This window comes from Suricata suricatta, chromosome 9 (assembly GCF_006229205.1).
Source record: "Suricata suricatta isolate VVHF042 chromosome 9, meerkat_22Aug2017_6uvM2_HiC, whole genome shotgun sequence".
Taxonomy (NCBI): domain Eukaryota; kingdom Metazoa; phylum Chordata; class Mammalia; order Carnivora; family Herpestidae; genus Suricata; species Suricata suricatta.
The window spans coordinates 69,076,360-69,087,140 of NC_043708.1; the positions used below are offsets into that span (position 1 = coordinate 69,076,360).

Sequence of the window (10,781 nt, forward strand, 5' to 3'; positions counted from 1 at the left end):
TAATATTGGCACGAATTTACCTTCTTCTCCCACTGCCTCCTCTTCTTCCTCCTCCTCTCAGTTTTCCTCTTTCCTCAAAACCTGTGCCTCAGCCACTGCAGTTCAGAGCATAGATGCGCCCACAGCAAATTCCCCATAACTGTTTCCAGAGATGACCCCATCTCCGGCTGTTGTTATCTTGTGTCCCTGTACCCACTTCTACCTCATTATTATCATCTCTTTCAATACTGAGTCTGCAGCCAGGGAACCATGTGCCAAGGTGGAAAAGTGGGGAGGAGGAAACTTCCCAAGCACAAGAGCTCATGAGGGAGGGGGAAGTCCTCCAGATGTGTCTGTCTATTACAGCATCAGAACAGAGTTGTAGGTGGGGCAGGGCCATTCTAGCTGAGGGGAATCCCCAGAAACATCAGTGTCAGCCTAGTCTGTGAACTACATCAGAGCCACCCAAATTCAACAGTCATCTTTCTCTAGAAGTGACCTGATGTCCAGGTCTTCCAGAAGAAGGATATCTGAGCTGGGTCAAGTTCTCCAAAATTTCCTCCTCCAAGTGACCCTCAGCTGGGCAAACACACAGCCATGCCTGCCCGAACACAGAGAAACAGGGCATGAACTCCAGCTAACTCTCAGGAGCCTGCAATTCAAGGGCCTCCAAACAGGTCCCAGTATAATTCCTAAAAGTTCTGAAAAGGTAGGCCTGGCCCCAGGTAGGAAAGAGCTGCCATTGCTGGCTACGGGGAACCCGGCACCTCCATCCTCCCCATTGCCTGCCAGCCCACAATTTAGGGCTTCCAGCTTTGCCGCTGATCAGTACAGATGCTAAAAAAGAAAAAAAAGGCAAGCATAATATACAAGACTGACAATAAACTCTAACTCTATGTGGAAAACAAGCATAAGTGTGTAAATTGGTACAGACACTGTAGAAAATAGTACAGAGGTTCTTCAGAAAATTAAAAATAGAAGATCCAGTAACTTCACTTCTCACTACTGGGTATTTACCCAAAGAAAATGAAAACACTAATTTGAAAACATACATGCATCCTTATGTTTATTGCAACATTATTTACAATAGCCAAGATACAGAAGCAGCCCAAATGAGAGAAAGCACACACTCTCTCTCAAAATAAACACTTTTAAAAAGGAAAGAGAAAAATAAAAAATGGGGTGCATGAGTAGCTCAGTCAGTTAAGCATCCAACTCTTGACTTTGGCTCAGGTCCTGAGCTCATGATTCATGAGATCAAGCCCCGTGTGGGGCTCTACTGACAGTATAGGACCTGCCTGGGACACTTTCTCTCCCTCTCTTTCTGCCCCTTCCCAAACCCCTCTCTCTATATAAATAAACATTTTTTCATAAATAAATGATGAACAATAAAAATAGAAAGGACAAGAGAAATTTGAAGACATAAAAAGGACCTGGTGAAAAAGCACTATAAATGCAAAAATATAAAAGCAATAGCAAATTTTATCATTTTTATGATTTAAAAGAAAATTTTATAAAAAATAATAGATCTGTTAATGTCACATAATGTATAAAATTTAATTTGTGATATATACTTGCGATTCAAATGAAACATGATTGAAAAAAAATTTTAATTACCTTTTTTTTTAAGTAGGCTTCACCCCCAGTGCAGAACCCAGCATGGGACTGGTTCCCATGACCCTGAGATCAAGATCTGAACTGAGATCAAGAGTCAGACGCTTAACCGACTGAGCCACGTAGCCACCCCTAAAGTACCATTAAAGAAAGACAAAAACAAGCATATGTCGGAAAATTTATTTTAAGGTATTTTTTAGTGTTTATTTTTGAGAGAGAGAGAAAGGGAAGTGGGAGAGAGAGAGAGAGAGAGAGAGAGAGAGAACAAGCACAAGTGGGGGAGGGGCAGCAAAAAAGCGAGACAGAGAATCCCAAGCAAGCTCTGAGCTATCAGCACAAAGCCCAACGGGCTCAAACCCACAAACCATGAGATCATGACTTGAAGTCAGATGCTTAACCGACTGAGCCACCCAGCCGTCCCTGTCTGACAAATGTTTTAAAAGAAAAAATCAGAAAGATATCAAAAATAAAAGAACTTACGCTACCAAAGAAAGATGTGTTTTTATCCTTTAGGTCTAAATCTCATTTTATATTTGTATAATTAAATAGTTTAAAATGAAATAAGGAACAGGGACAGCGTGTGTAAGGTCTGTCTGGGAGACCAGAGCACGCACTGAATTGGTGCCAGACCCCACACCTCATCCCTTGGGACAGCACATTTATGCCGCAGCTTTTCTCCCTGGGAAGCTGGGCCACTGGAGACGTGGACAAGAGGGGTCAGCCTACCCTGCCAGCCCAGCCTCCGAGTCCTGGGGCCTGTCGAGACCACAGGGATCTGGCCGGTCTGCAGGCTGAACTGGACCCCAAGGGACTGCCAGGGCGGGCACGGGTGTGGACCAACACGAGCGCTCATCCGTTGCTGGGGGAGTGCAAAGTGGGACAGCCACGTTAGAAAAGAGTTTGGCAGTTTCTTAGAAAATTAAATACACATTTACTGTATGACCTACAATCCTATCCCTGGCTGCTTACCTTACAGAAATGAAAACGTAAGTTCACATAAAACCTGCACCCAAATGTTTAGAGCAGCTCTGTTCACAATTACAAAAACCTGAAAGGAACCCAAATGCCTTTCATCAGAAACACCAGGGAAAACCCTCAGTGATGCCTGGAGGGCTGGCCCGCCCCCATGCTGTGGGTTCTGTACGACACTGCCTCTGATGTCTCACATAACTTCCCCTCAAGCTGTCCCAGCAGCCTTACCAGAATCTACCTGCAGCTGGGAGCATTTGCCACTCAAGGAACAAAGGGATCTCCTTGCAACTAAGAACATAGGATGTAGAGAAAGAAAAAACAAGACAAATGAGACACCTGTATGAAGCCTCAACATAGAATAGCAATCCCAGTAGAAGGAGGATACCAGCCCATTGTAGGCTGTCTAGAAAACAAGTGCGTCCAAATCCAGGAATCAACCCCTGACAGTGTGGCCCACAGGAAGCAGTCATGGAGACCATGGCTGAGCCTCCACGCACTGACTCTGTCACTGACAGAACCACAGATTAAATGAGCATGGGTGGGCCCCTGGGATGGAAATAATAGCTGTTGTCTCACCAGTCTCTCCCACAGCCCACCCAGAAAAGATAAGGCCACCATGGCCACATTGTGCCATGTTAATTCTGAGGTGCAGAAGAGGAGGGCCCACCTGACCAATGCTGCGAGCAATGGGGGAGTGGTAACATCACAGGGTCCAGAGTAGAAACTGCGCAGTGCAAAGGGCTTGCCCAAACTCATGAGAAGGGGCACCCTAGAACTTTCCCTGCTCAAACACCAGCCTATTTCAGGAAAGGTAAATAGAAAAAAGACCTAGCAGAAGGAAATCCAAAAAAGTACCATTGGGTGTGGGGTGGTTCTTGCTGAAGAGCCTGCGTGCGGCCATGAGACCCATTCCTCCAAATCCAACACTTGGAGTCTGCTCCCCATCATTCTCATGGATAATGTGTCCATTGGAACAATCATGCTGATGGCAGTCATTCAAAAAGGAACTAGTGTGGTAGAGCTAGAGGCCGAGGAATAGGAACCTGTATCAGCTTATATCCTTGCAAATTACTCTGTAGATATTGAATGTCAACCAGTAGCAGTTAAACTCAGAAAAACTTGGTCATTCAGAAACACCAGCTATTGCAACGGCAAATGCAGTGAACACCAGCCTGCTTCGGGAAACTGTGGCCAATGCCATAAAGAATGTACTGTCCCCACTCCAGTGCACTGCTGTCTCAATCGGAGGCAAGAAGACACAAGCCTGTGCCATCAGGTGTCCCTCTCCATAGTATTTCTTATAAGAGACTACAACATGTGTGAAAGTTTACAGCTGCTCCAGTCCTACAAGGCAGCTTGAGGGTTAAACCCACTTCAGTCACATGCTCAATCCAAAAAGACCCAGCTATTACTCAAAGAACAAGGTTAAGAAACAGCCTAGCAACTTAAAGTTCAACAAATAAAACAAGACGCTGTACAAAGCAGGACATGACTCAAGTCTGTTAAATCTGATTAATCTGTAGTATGTTTAGGGGAATTTAGAGGAAAAGATAAACAGCCTCCAGGGGGGATATATGCATCATTTGCCCATCAAACGGTTATAGGACAGCACCAGATAGAACACAAAAGTACAAAATCAGTGTTTATTAAGGATCAACCATGTGGCATTTTTCATTTAGCCCCATATTTAATTCTCCAAAAACCCTGTTTCATATCGTTCTTCGTATTTTACAAAGGTAGTAACTAAAGCTGAGACCTTAAGGAGCTTTCCCAAGGTCAGACACATAGTTAAGTTGCAGACCTAGGATTCAAGCTCTCCCATCTAACTACAAAGCCGGGCACATGCCTTGAATGTTGAAGTGATAAATGTTTCGGGAACTCAGAAAAAGGATGACCCCTCTGCATTATCGTGGCTAAGGAGCACTGCCAGCACTAAACGCCAGTGTTTTTATAGCGGGCCCAACCCCTTCCTTCCCACTAACTGTGTATCTTAAACAAGACTCTGTCCAACCTCTACTTTAGTACCTTCAGCAATGGGGAAATCACTTGCCTCCTCTCCCCACACATTTGTGTTGTAACAACAGATTATTAGCAAAATCTTCCTTATGCAGAGTCACCGTCCTCCTCACATGCTGTGGAATCAGATATAGAGGCTATGTGGCCAGGGAAATGATGTTGAACAACAGCACAGGATTCCTCAGCAAAGGCCTCAAAGCCCATTGGCTTGGCCCTCAGGCAGCACTAGACACTGACCCACAACTAATTTTCCCCCAAAAACCAGACCCCTCAGCCTCTCACCTTTACTAGAAAAATTAATTCCACATGATGCCTACTCCCTCTGATTACACCTTTCTAAATCAAATTTTATACCTACTCATGTGATTGGCAGGACCTAGATGCAAGAGAATCTGAGAAAGGAAGTTTACAGATTTCACCTTAGGAAAGCAAGAATCATAGTTGGGAATTCCTCTAATATAAGAAGGGTGTTCAAAAGACACTAAGGACCACATACAATGCAAATGTCCACTACCATCACTTGGATGTCACACACTCCTTCTCCGCACCTAACCTTCCTAAAACAAAAGTGCACCCATTGAACATAATCCTCCTTAAAAATAAGACTTCACTCTTCCCAGAACTGATATAATCCAGTCTCATCAATTACTGCCTTCAGCTGCAAATACAGGATCTCTAGGTGATACCCATTCCACCAATCTAGTTAGACTCCCAAAGTGATATTCTATGAAATCTGGCCATGTGTAGCAGCGTGGATGAACTCGAGGGTGTTATGCTAAATAAAATAAGTCAGGCAGAGAAGGACAGATACCATATGTTTTCACTCATAAGTCTAACAGGAGAAACTTAACAGAGGACCATGGGGGAGGGGAAGGGGAAAAAATAGTTGGGGAGAGGGAAGGAGGCAAACCATGAGAGACTCTTGAATATGGAGAACAAACTGAGGGCTGATGGGGGAAGGGGAGAAGAGAAGGTGGGTGATGGGCATAGAGGAGGGCACTTGTTGAGATGAGCACTGGGTGTTATATGGAAACCAACTTGGCAATAAACTATAAAAGAAAAATAAAATAAAACAAAATAAACAAAAAAAAGTGATAACTATAAACCACAGACTAAGCCAAAGGTTCACCAGCAACAACATACCATATACAAAATAGCAGAAGGAGGGCAAAGGAGAGAGAAAAAGGAAATCAGCTCAAATATGCAAATAAACAAAGACAGAGCAAGGAAGAAACCATAGAAAATATGGGCAGACAGTGCCAATTTTATTTTTCTGAAATTGACACCTGACCAGAGCTGTACCTATTCCATTCTCTTGTCCTCAGCCAGTACAGGTGAAACAAATATTTAATGTTGGTGAACCTGATCTTTAATGATGCTGTGGAACTATCACACTAGCCCTGGACTACCTCCCCCTCAACTTCTCATTACAGGAGTGAAAAATAGAAATGTTTCATTTGCTTACTCTGATTTGGGATCCAACTGGTGCAGGGTCATAAGACGAGACTTCTCGAGGCCCAGATTCTCCTCTGTTCTGTTGATGGTAGAATACCCAGAATAAAGTTGTCATCTTTAGCAAATAAATATGCAGGACTCCCAGATACATTTGAATTTCAGGTTGACAATTTATTTTAGTATAAGTATGTCTTATTTGATATTGAGATATACCTCTACTTAAAAAATGATTTGTTTATCCAAAACACAAATTTAACTGTGCATTCTGCATTTTGTCTGGCAGGTAGAGTGAAAAAATTAGTACAAGGACTCATCTAACACTACAAATATGTGTAAGTGTAATTATTCTAGAGAGGGTCAGAGCTGAGGGCAACTGAGGACCTAACCAGTACTTACTAAGCAATGGACCACCCCAGTCACAAACCCAAGCTGAGAACAGAATGGTGAAATGCTTTGGGGAAGGTATTTTTCCCGTGTGTCTCCCCATCTCTGAATTAAATGGTTTCTCATTCTCCAAGAGAAGTGACACTCCACCCTGTTACCCAACTCTTCCCTGGACTCTCTGCTTCTCCAAGTCTGGGGAAAACAACAAATGTGTACTTAAAACTACATTATGGTGGTTAGGAGTTGTGTGACCTGGGTCATGTTAATGTGTCTGAGCCTCAATCCTACATCTGTAAAGTGACAGTAATGGTATTTCCTGAGGTTGTTGTGGAATAACAAGAGTAAAACCTCAGATACGGAACTCTGTGTACATTCTATTTCAGCAAAGTAAGTTTGAATGACAATCTGAGAGCACGAAACCCCAGGCTTCCAGTGCAAACCGTCCTTCTACATCTGCATCCCCACTGGCAGGACTCTATTTCTCTGTTTCTCTTTGGTGGTAGGGTGGAGAGGGCCCTTGATTTGGAATAAGGAAAACCTATTTCTGAACCAGAAGCCTCAATAGCCAGTCCATAAAACTGAGCTAGTCATACCCACCTCATAGGGTTGTTATGCAAATATATCTAAGAGTTGGGACAATAAATGATGCACAGGTTCTCAAAAAATGCTAATTCCAATCCCATTTGCTCTTGCGAGAATGTGTATAAAATCCTAGCATAGAGCATGTTCCCTTCCCCCAACTACTCTCCATAGATCTTTCTTCTGCCTATGAACATCTGGTTCAGAGGAAGAGAAAGATCCAGATCAATGTTTTTCAAATTGCAGGTGGTCACTCTTTAAGTGGGATGTTGTTCACATTTTAATATGGAGTGGATGGGGTGCCTGGGTGGCTCAGTCAGTTCAGTGTCCAACTCCTGATTTCAGCTCAGGTCATGATCTCGAGGTTCATGGGATCAAGCCCCACTTCGGGCTCTGCACTGTCAGTGTGGAGTCTGCTTGGGTTCTCTCTTCCTTTCTCTCTGCCCCACCCCTGCTCGCTCACTCTCTCGCTCTCAAAATAAATAAATAAACATTTAAAAATTTTTAAATAAAAAATATGGAGTGGACTGGAATGAATGGAAACTGAAAGCATTGCACATGTCAAGGATAAATATTGTTTCCTGAAACTTGATTCATTTGTATGTGTGTATGTTTGTGCTCACATAGTCACACACACATATATATGGATACTGGGTCCCTTTGCAAAATTCATTTCCTATTGTGGCCCATAAAAGTAGGTATGTTCCTGGATGCTCTGTGTAAGGACTCTCCCAACCCATGTCTCTGATGAGCCTGTAACAAGCGGCCCCCACTGGGAAAGAAAGACCCCCCTACCTCCCCTCCCCAGATAAGGCACCATGGTTGAAAGCTCATCCTGGATGCCAGAACTTGGGGGTCAGGCCTCCACTTCACCTCCAGCAAAACGGAGGGTAACTTGGGGGAAAACTTATCAGAAAGACCATCAGTTTAGGATGGGAGAAGAAAACATGACCACACAGTTCCTGTGGTTACCAGCCCAGCCCTCCGCTCATGGCTGGAGTTATAAAACCCAAGCCGGAAAATAGAGGCAGCATCTGCCCCAGGCAGCCTCTCTGAGAAGATGCATTGTCTTTCTCTTGCCCTGCTGCTCCTTCTCCTCTGCTCCAGAGCTGAAGCTGGTGAGTCTGGTGGTCCTTCCCTCTGGAAGCTGCAGGATCAGCCCCCAAAACAAAGTTTAGTCTGAATATAGCTGACTCTCAAACAGGATCACAGGATCTCTCTGCAAGAATCCAGAGTGAAGTTCCACTTGGGATATGCCCCCACCCCCAAGTCTCTGCAGCCTATGGCAGATCCCAGGGACAAGGACCCCCACTGACTAGGGCAAAGCCCAGAACAGGTGGGAGGAAGAGGGGACAGCTTGCATGACTTAATGTGAGATACTGTAGGAGGTCCTAAGTTCTCTTCATCTTCTGAGCTTCAGGCTACACTTTACCTTCTCATGTGGCGATTCTGTGGCACTGCTCACAGCGGTGGAGAAGGTTCAGACCGGGAGCTGGAGAGCCTGCCCTGCCCAGTGGCAGAGGAGCATGGAGGCCCCATGCACAACAGCAGTGGGGAAAATTCGAGGTGAAAAAGGCCTGAATGGCATCTGAGGCCAGTCAGGCTGCTGTACCTGGAAGAAAGAAAGAGAATTTATGTGAGAGGTTGTGGATGAGGACACCAGATACCAGAGCCTCTTGAGGAGGACAATGGGCTGACTCAAGGGTGAGGATGAAACCAAGAGAAGCCCCTCCCAACTTTAGCCCAGCCTATGCATTCTCTATGTTCAGGCCCTGGGGCTCTCTGTTCCAGGGGAGATCATCGGGGGCACAGAGTGCAAGCCACACTCCCGCCCTTACATGGCCCACCTGGAAATTGTCACTCTCCAGAACAGACTGGCATCTTGTGGTGGTTTCCTGATAAGACGGAACTTCGTGCTGACAGCTGCCCACTGTGCAGGAAGGTGACACAGCAGGGTCCCATTTATCTCCCTTCTGGAGATAAACAGCCAGGGTGGCAGTCAAGGACGCACCCTTGGGCAGCCTCAGGAGAGGCTGCTGGGGATGGGAGAGGCAAGACTCAAACTTAAGGAATTTGGTTCTATAATTGATGAGATGCCCTGACCTTCACTCACTACAGAGGAAAAGGAGGCCCTATCCAAAAGTCCCTACTCTCAACGTAGCTCCCTCTCCCCAACCCCACCCAGTTTTCCAGGCCACTTCCTCTATGTCCTTTCTAAGAACACTGCCCTTTAGTTCTCAGGGACTTGACCCATCTTCCCATGGGAAGCAGACAACAGGGGGCACCAGGGATACCACCACCTCACCTCCCCCTTTCCTCTGCTATCTCTGGCCCTCACACAGGGCTCCTGAATTAGGAAGTGCTAACCCTGTCCCCTGGATCCTCCATGGCTTATTCCAACAATTCCTGAGAGTCCTGGAAATTGTCCATGTTCCCTGAGAAAGCTATTCCCTAAGTAAAACATGAGCCTCCCACCCTCCAAATGGCCCAGGGAAAGGGGCGGGGGTAGAGTCCAGTGACCCCCATGATAGATTTCAGTCCTCTTCTCTCAGAATGGGCACATTGAGGAGAAATCCCAGACCATGACAGTTTCTCCTGGTCCTTCCTTCTCCCTCATAACAGGTCCATAATGGTCACCCTTGGAGCCCATAACATACGAAAGAAAGAAGACACATGGCAGAAGCTTGAGGTCATAAAACAATTTCCTCACCCAAAATATGATGACAATGCTTTTCTCCATGACATCATGTTACTGAAGGTAATAACTTCTTTCTCTGCCTTTTCTGCTTTCCATTCTCTTTGTTTTCTCCTCAGTTCTCCACTGCCCTGAAATTTCCCCAACCCGCCTCTGAACTCCAACCTCCCTGACTCAGCCACTGGATGTAGTTCTAATGCAAAACAGTTTGCCCTGTCCTTCCCCGATTTCCTCCAGCTGCCCTGGCACCCATTTCTGGCCCTGACAGATCTCATGCCCTTCACAGCTGAAGGAGAAAGCCAACCTGACCCTGGCTGTGGGGACGCTCCCCCTTCCACCCCAGTTCAACTTCATCCCGCCCGGGAGAATGTGCCGGGTGGCTGGCTGGGGAAGAACATACGTGAATGGCCCCGGCTCTGATACTCTGCAAGAGGTGAAGCAGAGGCTCATGACCCCCCAAGCCTGCAGACACTACACAACTTTCGACCACAACCTCCAGCTGTGTGTTGGCAATCCCAGGAAGAAAATTTCAGCATTTCAGGTGATCCTCAGATGAGGTTCTTTTCCACAAGTTCAGGGGTCCAGACATCTCATGGAAGAACATGAGGTGGGAATGTTGGCAGTCAGTGACAGGATTTAGGATCAGGGGCCTAAGGAACCGGAATTGCCCCCTGCAGACCCCGAGCAGTCTCCGAGCACCTCCCGCAAGCTGCCACACAAGGCACGTGGGGTGGCAAGAGGGAAAGGGGCATCACACTGAGATATTTAACCCCATGAGGAGCCAGGGCTGCTGGGTCTGGTCCCAGGTCTCACTGGTAGTGAATGACTTCTCAGTTCACTTTCTGTTTTTGTTTCTCTCTGTCTCTCTGCCCCACAGGGAGATTCAGGGGGCCCTCTTCTGTGTGCTGGGGTGGCCCAGGGCATCGTCTCCTATGGACGGAAGAATGCAAAGCCCCCTGCTGTCTTCACCCGGATCTCCCACTATCGGCCTTGGATCAATGAGGTCCTGAAGCAGAATTAAGCCTGGATGGAGCCTGGGCCGGCCTGAGGGAAAATCTGGAACCAGACCTGAGCAGGATCTCTGTGC

General features: G+C 46.1%; 1 protein-coding gene and 1 long non-coding RNA gene across 8 annotated transcripts in view; one reads left to right on the forward strand and one right to left on the reverse strand.

Annotated features, from left to right (window-relative positions):
- Nucleotides 1-10,781, reverse strand: part of LOC115300699 — an 81,950-nt gene that overhangs the window by 46,283 nt on the left and 24,886 nt on the right. For 2 of the 4 annotated variants that reach the window (XR_003912784.1, XR_003912785.1), the window contains exons 2-3: nucleotides 8,432-8,611; nucleotides 7,926-8,218 (exon numbers count right to left, since the gene is read on the reverse strand). This is a non-coding gene — a long non-coding RNA (uncharacterized LOC115300699). Of the gene's footprint in view, nucleotides 1-6,046; nucleotides 6,116-7,925; nucleotides 8,219-8,431; nucleotides 8,612-8,846; nucleotides 8,916-10,781 lie in introns of those variants that run through there. The other 2 variants (XR_003912787.1, XR_003912786.1) reach the window with 2 other exon arrangements.
- On the forward strand, nucleotides 8,042-10,774 carry LOC115300691 (chymase). 4 transcript variants are annotated; one of them, XM_029950178.1, is made up of 6 exons: nucleotides 8,060-8,117; nucleotides 8,467-8,565; nucleotides 8,791-8,941; nucleotides 9,622-9,757; nucleotides 9,981-10,235; nucleotides 10,572-10,774. In XM_029950178.1, the coding sequence occupies exons 1-6, from the start codon at nucleotides 8,060-8,062 to the stop codon at nucleotides 10,713-10,715; spliced, it is 843 nt and encodes a 280-aa protein (XP_029806038.1). In that variant the 3' UTR covers nucleotides 10,716-10,774. The 4 variants fall into 4 exon arrangements, with proteins under 4 accessions (XP_029806036.1, XP_029806035.1, XP_029806037.1 ...); XM_029950175.1 differs by lacking the exon at nucleotides 8,467-8,565 and having other exon boundaries at nucleotides 8,046-8,117; XM_029950176.1 differs by lacking the exons at nucleotides 8,467-8,565; nucleotides 8,791-8,941 and having other exon boundaries at nucleotides 8,042-8,117.